The 15,585-nt window shown below is 40.6% G+C and overlaps 1 protein-coding gene across 1 annotated transcript; it reads right to left on the bottom strand.

The window, feature by feature from the left end:
* Positions 1–3,232: 3,232 nt before the first annotated feature.
* LOC121961374 (potassium voltage-gated channel subfamily A member 1-like) lies at positions 3,233–5,262 on the bottom strand. Its single transcript, XM_042511338.1, has 2 exons — positions 5,198–5,262; positions 3,233–4,908 (listed from the first exon to the last, which is right to left on the bottom strand). Exon 2 carries the CDS (start codon positions 4,730–4,732, stop codon positions 3,242–3,244), a length of 1,491 nt encoding a protein of 496 aa, XP_042367272.1. The 5' UTR covers positions 4,733–4,908; positions 5,198–5,262; the 3' UTR covers positions 3,233–3,241.
* Positions 5,263–15,585: the final 10,323 nt, after the last annotated feature.

Here is a 15,585-nt window from a genome sequence, read left to right as displayed (position 1 = left end):
ATCATCACATCAGTGCTGTTGTAATATATATATATATATATATATATATATATATATACTGCTCGGTGTTCATTACGTCACATTCTTGGAGCGTAGAGCATACTCTGGGCACAGAGGGAGCGCCGCGGTTTGACATGCCTGGGCTAGATGCTTATGTAGGGACTAATTTATGTTAAGACTCAGAGACAAGCTTGAATTTAGTTTCTCATTTAGCATGACTCACAGTTAGAATAGCCAAAATTTTGAGAACATGTTGAAAAAATGCTGTAATGTCTTTTTATCCATGTCACACTCAAGATGTATGTCAAAAATCATAGTTTCTCTTGCATTTCCATGCAAACAATTTATATTTTAACTTCTCTACCTTGATCATTGTGCACTGCAGCAGTGTGTCATCAACCAGGATACACATGAGTTTGCGTAGGCCTGTAAATCTGGCCCCAGAATAAGGAAAATAGTCATATCTTTATCGAAACATGTTAGTCTATAACCCTTTTCTTTTCCAGGTGTGCAGGGAGTAGTGCATCTTTATGGCAGGAGAGGATAAGCTGCACATAATAAGCTCTTTGCTGTCTATTGGAACGGGAGGCACTTTAGTCAATTCTAAAATGAGACGGGGTTCAAGGCACTAGAAACTAATTTTAGATATATCTATGAAATTTGTTAAATATTACTGCTTTCCTTCTTCAAACTGTTTAAAAGTCAAATGCAAGAGAGAAAAAAATTGGGTCACAAATCACATAAAAATGATCCCATGCACTCCATCGTCAAAGATCGAAGCTTTAAATAAAAGAAAAAGGAGGATGTTATTTCTGAAGTGTCATTTTTTTAAAGAGATCGTTGGATATGTCTCTTCTGCTATTTTTTTTCCTTGTTTTTTTTTTTTTTCTTTTAGCAGGTTTGTCCCCTCCGGCAGTTAGCTCCGTCATGCACCGTATCCTGTCGTTAGCTTGACAATAATGAGGAGAATCATCATCATCCCCCAGCTCCCGAGGTCCCTCCACAACTGCAAGCAATTTAATACTGTAGTCATGCATTGAGTATACGTAGCTATACCATAGCTAATTAGGCCATAATGCTTTAGTATTTTGACATGCCATGATCTTCGAAAAAGAAGTGTTCCTGTTCCCTTAATGCTTCAACATTCAACACGTAAATGCTTTGAAATAAATAATAATAAATAGCCAGTGCACTTTTGGTGAAAACAAATGAGGGAAAAAATCCAGGAGGAGAAGATGAGAGTCCAAGAAGAAGAAAAAAAAAAGTAAAAATAAAAATGAGGTAACGTCTTGTGCATGCCAATATAAGAGAGAAGAGAGTCTCCACATGCTTTTATATAAAGGAGTGTTGCATGGCATCATACAGGGAACCTCCAGCCGACCTGTAGCAGCAGCAGCAGTGCAGATAATCCTCCACAAGGCTCGGCACACTTCCTGTTTGTTTCTGATAAGGTGCCTGAAAAAACATCCGTCAACATCTGGCGACAAGTTTTCCAAAATGTCCCTGGATGTGCCGCAGAAAAACACGCCCGAACTTCAGCTGTAATCCACTCGAAAGGTGACGTCCGGCCTTGGACGTGTTCTTCAAATCTCAGTTGGGCTTTGTTTTTGATCTTTTTAGTTGAGTCTTTTGCACAAAGCCTGAAAGGTGTCGGGGAGATTTTTGGATAAATTAATGTGTCGTATGAGTAAATAATTCCCTCATACCCTCAATATATTTAGTATTTCATTTAATTTTAAATGTCTTTCTTTCTCAAACTTTTCTGTTTGCAACTGCCTTTTATTACAGTACATTTGAGACAATTTCTTAATTTCTTGCACTGCGCTGTTTTTTTTTCTCTTGCTAAATTGGTTTTCATTAGTTGTTTTTTCCTCTATTTTATTTTAATACTATTTAAACTTCCTACTCAAATAAAAGAAAATGCCATGAAGGAAATTAATTGCTCTCAAATGACTTAATTTGCTCCCATCTTTCTGTCTTGTGCATCAATCTGTACACTCTTAGAAATAAAGATTCCAACTAGAACCATATAGGGTTCTTCCACTTGTTCCCATGGGATAACCCTTTTTGGTTCCTCATAAAACCTTTTGATTAAAGTTCCAACTTGAACCCTTTCAGAAGGATCTGCCTAAAACCCAACATAAAGGGTAATACCATGAACCGTCTGTGAATGGTTCCACGTAGAACCAGGGTTATATTAAGAACTATTCCACCTTGTAAAGGTGCACACATGAAACCACGCTGGAGGTGCTACCAAGCACTCATGTATGTTCTAGGGTTTTCATCTAGTACCTACCCAGGGGTTATTTAGAAATAGTAACTGACTACGTTATCAATAGATCTCTTCCCACCAACTATGGTTTTAGTTCTTAAAGGAACTCTTAGTCCTCAAGAACCGTTTCTTCCAAAAAAGGGTTATTTAGAAGCAAATAGTTTGGCGTACAACCTCAGCCCTTCAGGATGAACCCTTTTGGAAACTTTATTTCTAGAGTGTATAAACCCAGGAGAAGATTTTTTCCATCACATTTCATAAATTCATCTAAAGTAAGCTGTAAGTTTGCAAAATACACATCAGAGATGTCAGAGGTAACAAAACATTGTGCTTTAACAGCTTGAACCTTCAGTATGCTTATATCTTGGTCAAGAATCAATATTCAAACAAATAGACACACTATTTAAAGGGTCACCCCTTTTATCTGGTATTGCACTTCCACAGAGTTTGACAACTTCCAAGAGGTATATTTTAAAGAAAAACTGGTGCAATTGATACTAAAATTTAGGCCAAACTGCACTGGTTCCTACATTTTCCATAGTGCACCTCCATTATAACTACCATAATGTATTTTATCTGACACTTCCTGCCTTGTAAAAACTGGTGAACTTGGAATGGTTAGAATTGAAGTGGCAGAGGTCGAGACATCCTCCGAGGTGTCTTTTTTTTGTCTTTTCCTGCTTCATAAACACCGGCATCTTCCAAACTGGTACAACTTTCTAAAACGTGAATAATTTATCAAAAATGTTCCCCTGACACCTGCTGATCTATTGTGCTATTGCCAAACAAGTCTGTCAACGTGTTTTCATTAGATAACTACCTCTTTATAAATCCACATGTGCCTTGAACTCTTAAGTCTTCACACACGTTTTGAATGATTCAATGCAAAAGAAGAATAAAATGCACCAATGGAGATAAAGCATCCAGATATTTCTACAATATTTACACACTGGTGCGTTGGCCGCTGCCTCACACGTCGGTGAGCAGCTTCCCCTTGTTCACACAGTTCTGGCTGGGAGCCGTGCAGTTGGCAGTCCTAAGGTTTGCTTCCCTAAAGTTATCGATGCTGTTGTTCATGTCCTCGTCTATCTCCATGTACTCCGACTTGCTGACCACTGAGGAGCTGCGGCGGCTCGAGTTGGTGTCCGATGCCAAGTTCTGGTTGCTGACGTTGAGTAGCTGCGCCTGCTCCTCGCCCTCCGTCTCCCGGTGGTAGAAGTAGTTGAAGTTGGAGACGATAACGGGCACCGGAAGTGCAATGGTTAACACTCCAGCGATGGCGCACAGCGAGCCCACGATCTTCCCCCCGATGGTCACGGGGTACATGTCCCCATAGCCAACGGTCGTCATGGACACCACGGCCCACCAGAAAGCATCCGGGATGCTGGTGAAGAACGACTCCTTCTCCTCGGCCTCGGCAAAGTAGACAGCGCTTGAGAATAAAATCACACCGATGAAGAGGAAGAAAATGAGCAAGCCCAGCTCTCGCATGCTCGCCTTTAGAGTTTGCCCCAAAATCTGAAGCCCCTTCGAGTGTCGGGACAGCTTAAAGATCCTGAACACCCTCACCAGGCGGATTACCCTGAGAATCGCCAGAGATGTGGCCTGTTCGCCTCCTCCCTTCCCCTCCTTGTTGTCTTGGTCGTCAGCCAGCTCTGTTCCAAGTGTGATGAAGTACGGGATTATAGCCACAATGTCAATCGAGTTCATCATGTTTTTAAAGAATGCCGCCTTGCTGGGACACGCAAAAAAACGGACTATCAACTCAAAAGAAAACCAGATGATGCAGAGCGTCTCCACCACGAAGAAAGGGTCTGTGAGGACATTAGCTTTGTAATACATGGTGGTGTTCCCAATGGTGCGCATCCGCTGGCTGGGATCCTCCTTCAGCTCTGGTAGTGTCTCCAAACAAAATATGACTATTGAAATAAGAATAACCATCACTGAGACGATGGCAATCCCCCGGGCAGGCCCCGAGCTCTCCGGGTGCTCGAAGAGGAGCCAGATCTGCCGCTGGAACTCCTTCTCCGGTAGAGGCCGCTCCTCTTCGCGGATAAATCCCTCATCCTCTCGAAACTTCTCCATGGCCTCCGCGCCAAGTTCATAAAACTTTATCTCCTCCGAGAACATATCCAGCGGCACGTTCACCGGTCTTCTTAGTCGTCCCCCGGACTGGTAATAATACAAGATGGCATCGAAACTCGGGCGATTCCGGTCAAAGAAGTACTCGTTTCGTAAAGGGTCAAAGTAGCGCATCCTCTTCTTGGGGTTCCCGAGGAGAGTCTCTGGGAACTGGGCAAGCGTCTTGAGCTGGGTCTCAAAGCGCAGCCCTGAGATGTTTATGACCACCCGCTCGCAACAGTCGTGGTCGTCGTGGTCGTCGTCGGGTGGGTAGGGGTCCTGCGGGTGTCCCGGCAGGGTGGAGGTCTCGTCCATGTTCTCGGTGGACACCACGGTCATCCTTCCTGATGGGGGGAGGACAGGAAGAGGAAGCGGCGTGAAGGTGAAGGACAGCAGGTCGAAGTAGGGGAAGCCTCTACTGAGGCCGCGAGCCGTGCAGAGCCTCTTTCTCCATCATCATCACCACCATCACCATCTCCGAGCTGAACATCTTTCTCCCGGCGATGCTTCGTCACCTGCCAGAGAAACAAACTCGTCTCACAAAAAGAAGCTGAAGCGAGATCTCCGTCCTCAAACAGCAGGAGAGAAAAACATGATGCAGTACAGTACAGTACCCCATGCTGCATTTGCTGTATTTTTACCGCATACATCAGTATTCAAGTTTGCTGCGCTTCCTCTCTGCGCACATCAGGACCTGCAGTTTCCTTTCACACATCAAATATCCCTCTGTCACATCCATATCTGACACACACAAATAAATCATCCATATGTCATATATGCTTTAAGAAGATCATAAAAACATACCTGAGCTGAGCTGGAGAGCAGCAGATGGAAGCAATGTCCTCACCGGTGCACACCTTTCCCCAACTTGGGTTTAATACTGATATCGTTTTACAGTATCTCTGAAAAATTAATAGACTATGTTGTCTTGGTCAACATCCGTATCCTCTTGGTGTAGGTTTTCAGCGTCGATCGGAGCAGCCCGCAGGAGGAGGAGGAGGAGGAGGAAGCTTCTGAACCGCGGCTCCGCAGCAAAAATCCTGACTGACAATTTGGTAAAATCATGCTGGAGAGGAAGGAGGCGGCGGGCGGAGAGTGGCGGAGAGGAAAAACAAGATATAAGGCTGAATCAAGCTCTCGGTGTGATGGGGAGAAGCGGGGAGACCGGACACTGCAGCATCAGCAGAAAAGCGTCGCCCTCTCTCTTTTTTTTCTGCGTTAAAAAAATGCAGCAGGGGGAAATAAACGGTTTAAGATCCCGCACTCACGAGACAGAGGCTGTGTCTCCGGTAATTTGGACGCATATTGCAGGATTTCCTGTAGAGAGGAAAAAGAAGAAGTGAGTGAAGTGAGGGAGGGAGGGGTTAGGAGAGAGTGAGTGAGTGAGGGGAGTGAGAAAGAGGAGAGGAGGGGGGTTTCGACGCAATGCAGACAGACTGTAAAACACAGTTGGCACTACAGTATCTGCAAAACCAGCTCACCAAACAAAACAGCAGCGGGTCCACAACGAGCTGCACGAGCCACCGCGCATCGTGTCATAATTATTAAAAAAAAAAAAAAAAAAAAAGAACCTTATTAGAGATTAAATGAGAGGACGCTGCAAGGTCTCACCACATTAAAAGCACCGCATCACGTTATATAACCAGTGTGTTCGATATATTTCCTGCTGCTGGTATCAAACACACTGTCGTGTTGTTTTTTTCAGCTCCCAGTTTGACGTTTGACTGGAGGAATCTGCAGCAGGAAGCGGCTCAAACGGTTTCCCATAATTGGCTGCTGAGCAGTTTGCGACAGTCGGGCCTGCATGTTGGTGTAAATACCCCGGTGTTGCTATGGTTACAGGGAGAAACCTGCAGAGTGATTTTATTTATTTATTTATTTTTGTTTATTTATTTATTTGGTCATGTGTGAAAACTGCACGACAGCAAGAGTCTAAAAGGCTCCAGTTTAGAAATTGAGGTTTTACATTGGTTGTCCATGTGTGGAAGACCATTAATGCTGGATAAAGTAGCCTAAACAAGGTGAGCTAAAGATAAAAATAAATGTATAAATAACAATTTAAATAATCAAGTATTGCAAAATCAAGAGAGTTAGAATACAGTTATAATGAAAATTATGAAAAAAGTAATATAAAATATGACAATCTGAAATATGCTGAGAAAATACTTGTTAAGAGTTACTAGGAAATTTTAAAAAACGTTATGGTAAATCAAAATCATTAAAGTCAAATGCGGAAGTCAAAACTTGAAAAATAAATTAAGAGTGAAGCTAAATAATTTTAAAAAGACAAAAATATATTATTAGAAAGCGAGTCAAAGTTCTGAATATTAAATGTATTTCCTAATTTAAAACCTTGTAACATAGGCTACTAAGTGGAAACTGCAAGTAAATTGAATTATTCTGATCAAGTAACTAAAAGTTTTGACTATTATGTCAAGTCTTCGTGAAGTACTCAAACAAAAGCAAAATTGACGTGCACATTTTTTCAAATATTTGATATTTGAGTCAGAATGAAATCTGCTTTGGGTGTTTTGGTACATAACATAAACACTGGAGAAGAAGCTACTAATTTAAAAATGTGAACAAGTATTACAAAAATAAGAGACAAACATATATTGAAATATTTCAATTTAAATAAATGTAGTTTAATATATAAAGAAATTATAAAATTTGAAAGATGCTGCCGAAAAACACTTAAGAGTTATTATAAAATGAGTATACCTGTAATCTACATAGTAATAGACACATGATTTGGCCTTTAAGTATATTTTTAAAGAAAATCTCAAACAGATATTGAAGCAGAGACCACGGGGTTACAAAGAAGCTCCCTGTGAAGTCAACCTTCATTAAGCATTAAGCTGCACATGCCGATAACCGAGATAACGTCTGAGAGATTTGGTTATTTTTCCTTGAATTATAAAAACTGGAAACCTCGAGCCGGGAATTGCTTTGAGGCTTAATTTGACTTTATCTGGGCTTCTGAGACCGGGCTTGAATTCGCTGGAGCCTAGAAGTTATTATCACCTCTACTGTGAGGAAGGTCACACGAACGGGTCGAGTATAAGCCGGTCGAAATGACTTCACAATGAGAGTCTGAAAAAGATGAATCTGGTGCTATTCAAAAGACATCATTGCTCCTGTGTATGGTGGATTTATTCAGTCACACCTGAGATATGAAAACACTTAATGCACTTTATATGGGAAAAAGAAAAAAAAAGATATTCCTTGGAATTGTGGAGGAAATCTGCAGGTTTACGTCAGAAGCAGGAATTTACTGTGAAAAAAACACATCCTCCATTAATGTGTGTCTGACTCAAGTACAAATAAAGCCTAACTTTGCAATAAATACTGTATATTTTGAAGCGTTTTCAGACATTTGTTCTATTTATTTTTTTGTCAACCTGTTGTTTTAAAGGCCCACAAGAAGTCTGAACTTCAGCACCATGGACAGCTCCATGTCTTCAAATATCACATCACTTTCTTCTTTTTCACTTTGTTTTAAAAAGTCAGTATTTTGCTCCTTTTATTCTCACGGTGATAGGTTATATAGTCTTCATAAATGGCAGCGTTTTCGTACAGTTTCTCCGGCAGATTGGTGGCAGAGTCTGTTGGAGGCAGCAGGAGTGAAAAGCCCAGCAGATGGACCCAGCAGTGGGCAGGGAGTTGGAGGATCAGCTGGCTGCAGAGCTGGAACCAGTCCCAGCTCCACTGAATGGAAGAAACATCCAGAACAGAGACAGAGTCACATAAAAGACAAAGAAAGACAAAGAAAATATTTAGGAAAGTCAGCCGTCTTTTACTGATTTCACTAACTAACTACTACGTCATGTTTGTGAAAACATGATGTTTCACACACGTCTTTCACCCAGAAGATCTCTACAATCAGCAGTTTCAAACTGGACACCCAAGGCTCTTGAGTTATGGCCCAAAAATGTTTTATTAGGTCACAGTGACCTTGATCTTTGACCTTTGACCTTTGACCACCAGCTTATAATCATGTCATTCTTGAGTCCAAATGGATGTTTGTGCCAAATGTGTGTGGAGTGGCCTCGTCTCCGGTTTCTACCATTTTTTTTTATTAGACACATTTACCCCAATTTAAGTCCTACATATTTGGTGTTATGGGCACATTTGAAGACTTCTTAAACATATATAATATTTATATTTATAATTGTGAAATGTTTTCAGTGGTTGTCTTAGGCCCTGAATTATGTCTGCAGGTTTTCCAGTCGGCCCCTATAACCTCCACTAACTAGACAGGAATCCTGTTTGCAGACAGCCGAGGCAATAATCACCATTCACCACTGATTGTTAATCTTAATGCTGTGAGTGCACTGTAATATTGCATTACTAGCAGGTAACTAAAAGTAACGTTTTTCAAAAAAGGGCTCCATAATCACAAGACTTAAGGAAAAAATGTCAAAGATGCAGAATAATAACAAACACAAGAGCAAGAAAATAAAATTACAAAACAGAAATATTACCAATATAACAAATTATCTGTTTTATTACAATGAGTCTCTAGGAATTTTAAAGTAACATGAAAGCGGGGAATATATATCTTGGTATGTACATATGTGTGAAGTATGTTTGTAGTTACAGTAATAGTTTGTCACTGTAACTGTCCGACAGCTGGATGAGTTTCTGCACGCCTGCTTGACACCAAATGTCAGCAGCACATCGTAGTGAATTCCAGGAAACTAAATTTAGTTTGCAAACGCGCCCCTGGTACAAATGAACATAAACATCCAATTCATTCATGACCTAAACATATGGGCTCATAGTACACAACTGCATCGTGAGCAGCAGATACAGTGAGCAGCCACACGTTCGGCCCTGAGGTCAAAATTAGACACATAAAGCACAGAAAAAAAAGAATAACGGGCTTTGTGTTCAGTCATGCGTGTGCAGCCGATCTGCATACATGGCAAAGACTTACGATGAGCCTCAATCCATATGTTATTGTGACCTTTGACCCCTGAGATTTAATGGATTATAATCTAGTTTGACTTTAGTTGATGGCTAATGAACAGTGAATGTGTCCAGATGTGATCTTGGTTGATTCAAGTCTAAATACAACGACAATGCGGGCGGGAATGCAAAGAGGTGGCAGCCGTTAGGCAGTTAGCGAGAAAAGTGGTGTAAAGATAAGAAAACTGGCTTTTTTTTATTTAAAAATTGTCAAATTTTCTAAAGAAAGAAATCACAAATAAAATGTTATGGAAAAAAGCCCTTTTTTTAAACGTGAGAACTTTTTAAAGAAAAAAAAATCACAATTTTAATGTTTTAAAAAAAGTTTGAAAGGAAAAAACTACCAAAAGTTTTTATTCAAAAATTTAAAAAATAAATAAATACAACAAAAAAATAATGAAAGGGATTTTAGACACATTTATCCCAATTTAAGCCCGACATATTTGTTATTTCGGGCACATTTGAAGACTTGCAAAATATTGTTGGGTGTGTTTTAACAATGCTAAAACACACTCTGTACAAAGAAATAAAGTTCAACTTTGTCTCTAGAAACAACTTCAACACACTCCTGAGGTCAAATATCGACTAATTCACACAAGCAAACAGAGTTATGGTATTTTTTTTTCAAGGTAAACCTTCAAGGTAAACATTTTTTTTGGTGTTTTCATAATGAGATTATTGAAACTGTCTTGTAAGCCAAACAAGGACAAAACAACAAATGCATCACTGAAGGTTAAGACTTTTTTTAGGCGGTAAAAAAAGATCAAACTCCACAGTGATCAAACATGACTTCAGACTCCAGAGGGATTATTGCAGCTGGACGACACATGGTCACGCACTTTGTTGTGAATGGAGCCACGAAACAAGTGAAAACTTGAGGTGAACGTGCCCCAGACGGAGCTGAAACAGACAAATAGCTGACACAGTGCTGAACACACATATTCACACATTGACACGAGTGCACAGATGCACCTCTGATGATTTCATCCCTCTGGCGTTCTCTGAAAGCACGACGCTGCCCGCGTCTTGTTTTATCTCGTGTCAGATGATACTGGCAGGCTGCTGCAGTACAAAGGAGAGGCTGCTGCTGCGGCTATAACCGGCCGAGTGTCGAGTTACAGCTGCTTCACCGGCGCTGAAACTGAAGATGGAAGACAGAGCAGCGTCTAAAGCCCCTCCTCAAAGCAAGTGGAAAGTTTAACGTGCACTTGAACTTTGGAGAGCGTTCGACCTCCATCTGCCGCGCAGCAAATCAGCAGCTGATGTTTGCAAGTCGCTAAGCTCATGTAGGCCCCAGTTTCCTCGACTGGGAGGCTGTGATTGGTTCAGATAGGTCAGGATTAGTTGCTTAATTCACTCTCAAAACGCCAAAGTATCATTTCAAAAGCAGCCTTGTTAGTTGACCAGCGACAGGCCGAGACTGACTTAGTGTCCCACAGATCTGATGCTGTTTATGAGGACAGATAACTTTATTTAACCCAATAAAGAATACACTTATCACAGATGAATCTAATGTACACATTTATTCCACTTCAACAGAATGAGGGGACACATGCAAACGACACAGGTACTGAAAACACTTCTGCAATTTTAGAATATTTCTTGCATTTTAGGACCTTTCTCAAATTTTAGGATGTTTCTAGGATATTAGGACAGTAGGTTCTTAGCTAGGACCTCTGTCAGGGGGTGTGGGGGATCCTCCATTGACACTTTTTTTTATCAACAAGCTCCAAACAAGGCAAACAAAATAAGAAAACAAAACAAAAATATAAAAAATATGAGCAAAAATAATTTAAGTGTGATTTACTTTATTTACCGTATTGGTAGAATAAAGTCTGGAAGAATCAAGTAAGTCGATTTCAGAACAATAAAAAAAATTACAAAGAGTGGGAAGACCAATAACTACCCAAAAAGTAAATGAAGAACCGTCTTATGCTGTAATTCTGTTCAGTTTCAGTGATAAATGCTTTCATGTTTATGCAGATGACACTGTTGTATATTGCTCGTCCCCCTCAATAGTAAAACTTCCGCTTCTTGTTTATTGTTGTAACGCTGCCCTCTTGCACCCTGTCAGGGACCAGATTTGGTCCATAGGCCGTAAATTGAGTATAACTTAGTTAAAGGCTACATAAATGATTCCCAATCTGAGGGTTTGGACCCTCCAAAGAGTCACAACATAAATCTGAGGGGTCACAAGAACTCTTTACTCTGAAAGTGAAGCAGAAAACATGCTGCATGAAATTATACATATTTATTTCACGTTTTTGTCTCATCTTTGCGTTTTTCCATTTCATCACAGTTCAAATGCACTTTAGTTTGTACCACTGAGTGAACACATTATTATTTAAATGCAATTTAGCACGCAAGCATTTCAAAAATAAGGGTGCGTGCTTACATTAGCATCATGTATTTAATATGTAGAGAACACAATTATGAACTAAGTGACTTCATGTATGTTTAATTAATGCATCATGTTGAATGCCCTGATCAAACCACTGGAGGGTTTTTATAGATGCTTGCCTGATGTTCTCTTGTTTAATTTATATTTTTTCCTTTAGTCTCTCACACATACAAACACAACAGACATTCAGACTAACTCTGTGAAACAGACTGTTCCTCCTGCTGCTGTTTCTCTGCAGCGTCCATCTGACCTCCCTGTTATTCATCCCGTGTAACAGGGAAACTGTCCGTCCTCCTGCTGTAACGCTCTGTACTTCGTGTATCACAGACATCATTTATTTATTCATGCAGCAAAGCTTTTTACTCGCAGCAGAACTGAGACCCTGCAGGAGGTCGACATGTGTTCAGACTGTGAGCAGTTTCTTCACTGGCTGGTGGAGATCTTCCAGCAAGAAACTCAGCTAATGGTCAGAGTATTTCAACCGTTTGCCTTGAAGCTTATAAATAAAACAATCAGTTAGTAAGTTCACAAAAATCACTTTTGTCTCAAGTGTCTAACTGGTGGTTTAGCCCATGTAGTGTCGAGTAAAAGTAAAACTAATAATGCCATGATTTTAAAAAAAAAATAACTCAGATACATGTAAAACTCCTGCTCTGAAAATGTTTCTCAGTAAAAGTATGTGTATAATCAGGAAAATGTGCTTTAAAAAAAAAAAAACACAAAAAAGCCTGTCTTGTTAAAAATCCCTGATTTGGTCATCACAGAAGCCACTAGAAATGTCCCGACATTTAAAAAAAAATAGTCTCCTTTGTTGCCGCAAACACAAACATCTTGTTTAAAAATACCCTATATAGTTGCCGCAAAAATGGAAATGCCCTGATGTTTCATTTAAAGATAGCTGTTTTGGTTGCCACGAACAGGGCAGGAAATTTTCATGAAAAATACCCAGTTTAGTCGGCCAAGACGAGGCTGATAATATCCAAACATTATTAAAAAATACTTGCTTTGGTTACCATTAACGTAGTTTAAATGTCCTGAAACCTCAATTAAAATGGTCAGTTTTGTTGCCACAAACACAGCTGGATTTGACCCAACATGTCGTAAAAAATACCTGGACTGGCCACCATAAACATAGCGTGAAGTGTCTGAACCTCTTGTTAAAAAATACCCGGTTTGGTCACCACAAACGTGGATGAAATTTACCAGAGATCTCGTTTAAAAACACCTGGTTTGGTAGCTGTAAAAATAACTGGAAAGGTGTGGACGTCTTGTTAAAAAATACCAAGTTTGGTTATTACAATCATGCCTGAAAATATTGCCATGGAAATTGTTGATTTTGTTTGTGCAAACAAAAAAAACTAACATTTTGTTAAATATACTCATTTTGGTGGCCACTAACAGCTGGAAATGTCCTGAAATCTCATTAAAAATCTGATTTAAAAAATAAATAAATAAACCCAGTTTGATTGCTACAAAAACGATGGAGAATGCTTTAACGTCTCATTAAATTTAACTGGTTTTGGTGGCCTAAACATGGCTGGAAATGTCACTGGTCTTGAACAGCGCTCTGTTGCTTGCCAGCCCTCTTGCTGAGGTCTCACGCCATCTGCCATCTCCTCCTTCTCCTGATGAGAGTCTCAGCTCATTTACATGTAATCTCAACAGCGGCATACATATGAAAAGTATTATATAAATATAAAAGTATATAAAAGAGATTTGCAGGATTTTCTTATCGTGACCAGGCTGGTTAGTTATGAATCTGCAGTTGCTTTCATGGCCAATATTTAAGAAACATCTTGTTTTGGAGTAACACACTAGAAGACTGTAATTACTATAAACACCATGTTTATTTGAAGAAAATACTTTATAAATCATCGGTTTATTGTATTGATGCTCCTTTTCCCTGCCCTCCTCCCTCTGGGGTCTGCGGTTATCTGAAGACACTGATCAGTTGTCAAACCTGCCAGCACGTTTCTCCTCCATCAGCTCCCGCAGAGTCTCCTCTGGCATCAATGTGTCACTCCAATCTGCGACTCACTGCCGTCTCAAGTGTTCCTATTGATCAGCTCATTGACGATGTGTCCCATTCAGGTCAATGTTATGATGATGAAACTGCGATTGGACATCGACGTGGTCAGCTGATGCTTCTTTATTTACACTGAACCTCGACCAATCGTAAATGATCTCATCCAGACAACAAAACATCACACAACCCCTCGGGTCTGCACACAAGTCACGCCGGATTCTGTTCACTCCTCAACTCTGATTTAGTGATCAATAAATTGCAAAACCAAACATGAAACAGCTGATATTGACTTTTATCCCTCGCCAATAAAAGATATCATCTCTTCTGATTGACACCTGAAGCAAAATTCCATTAAACAGCCAATAATAAATGGGTACTCAACTTATTTTAGCCTGCAAGAAGTATGAAGTACTACACTTTTCCAATGTGTACATGGAGACTAGCAGCTGCAATGAAAGCCACATTGTTTGCATATTCGAGGAAGTCACTATTGTCGAGATCAGGGCAGTAAAAAAGCACCAATGCCAGCAGCATAGATCACAGTTCTTGTGCTTAATTGCATCTTGTCATCAGGAGGCCATCATGTACGTGTAAATTAGAGAAGTATTTCACTGATAAAAAAAAGACAAATTTTCTCAGTCTTAGGCCAGTCAGTGAAATACCAAACACGTTCTCATCACCAGTCATCACATATTGCCGCTGTGTCAGTGGGCCATGTCTGCATATTACACTCTATGTATCCTCCTGCACCTGCTGTTGGATGACGCTACCTACACCAGGATGTCAAGAAAAGCACATGGTTAGATTTAGGCAGAAGCAGGTGGCTATCTATAGGAAAAACGTCATGGTTCAACTTTAAATTCAGACAGGAAGAGGACACTAACCTTCTGTGTGAAAGTCTGGTGTTCGTTGGACCCATCCATCACCCCCCACTTGCCTTGGGCACCCTCATGCTCAGTATTTTATGCTGTTACTGGCAGCATTTCTATATGACGCTGTCCAGTGGTGTATTATATGGCCGTGGCAGATTCAATCTGACTGAGGTATCAACTGACACCACCTTTCGGCGTATCATACTGCCGCGCAAGGAGCCCTTTGGCTGAGCAATGTCGTGACATAACAGTGCAAAAGGTACCATCCAGCCACGTTACTAACTGTCACTTCCTGGTGTCGTATCATACCACCGTAGAAGAAGGCTTTTGGTGACAGCATCTTATGCTTAAGTCTCTGACAAAGTGGCAGTATATGATGACTTCATAATTGGCACAGTCTAATAATACACACGGGACTCACATGCTCGAAATGAGAAGTTTAAAATACAACACATACAGAGGAAGCATGACTATATATTCACATAGCAAATAGTGGCCTGTTACTAAATTAACATTCTGGCTGCAGAACCAGAATCACTGTCTCTGATCTTGCAGTGTTTTTCTGCTCTTGCATGTTTAAACATAAACCTCATGAAATCAGTATTTTCCCAGCCTTTCCTTTACGTTCCCTCCATCATCAGCATCACCGTTACGCTCTGTGACCATTATCTCCCCCCTCCCCCCCATCTGTCACTTCTCCTCCCTCTCTCCTCACCGGCTCTCCCATGACGTGACTCTAATAATAGCTCCCCGAAGTCGGGGCCCGGCAGCCCCCAAGGGCCATGTGTTGGTCTTGAAGGGCACGGCATGAATTGGCCACGCTCTTTTCCCTGCATGCTATTGGGCTTATAAATAGCTCTGGAGAAAGAGGGGGGATCTGCAATGGCATTATATAAGCATCCCGTGTGTTTATGAATGAGGA

The sequence above is a fragment of the Plectropomus leopardus genome, chromosome 22 (genome assembly GCF_008729295.1).
Source record: "Plectropomus leopardus isolate mb chromosome 22, YSFRI_Pleo_2.0, whole genome shotgun sequence".
NCBI lineage: Eukaryota > Metazoa > Chordata > Actinopteri > Perciformes > Serranidae > Plectropomus > Plectropomus leopardus.
This window is presented reverse-complemented; position numbering and strand designations above follow the sequence as displayed.

Bases quoted from the DNA above. Each gene is read 5' to 3' on its own strand.
- LOC121961374 (XM_042511338.1), bottom strand. From the start codon at position 4,732: ATGACCGTGGTGTCCACCGAGAACATGGACGAGACCTCCACCCTGCCG.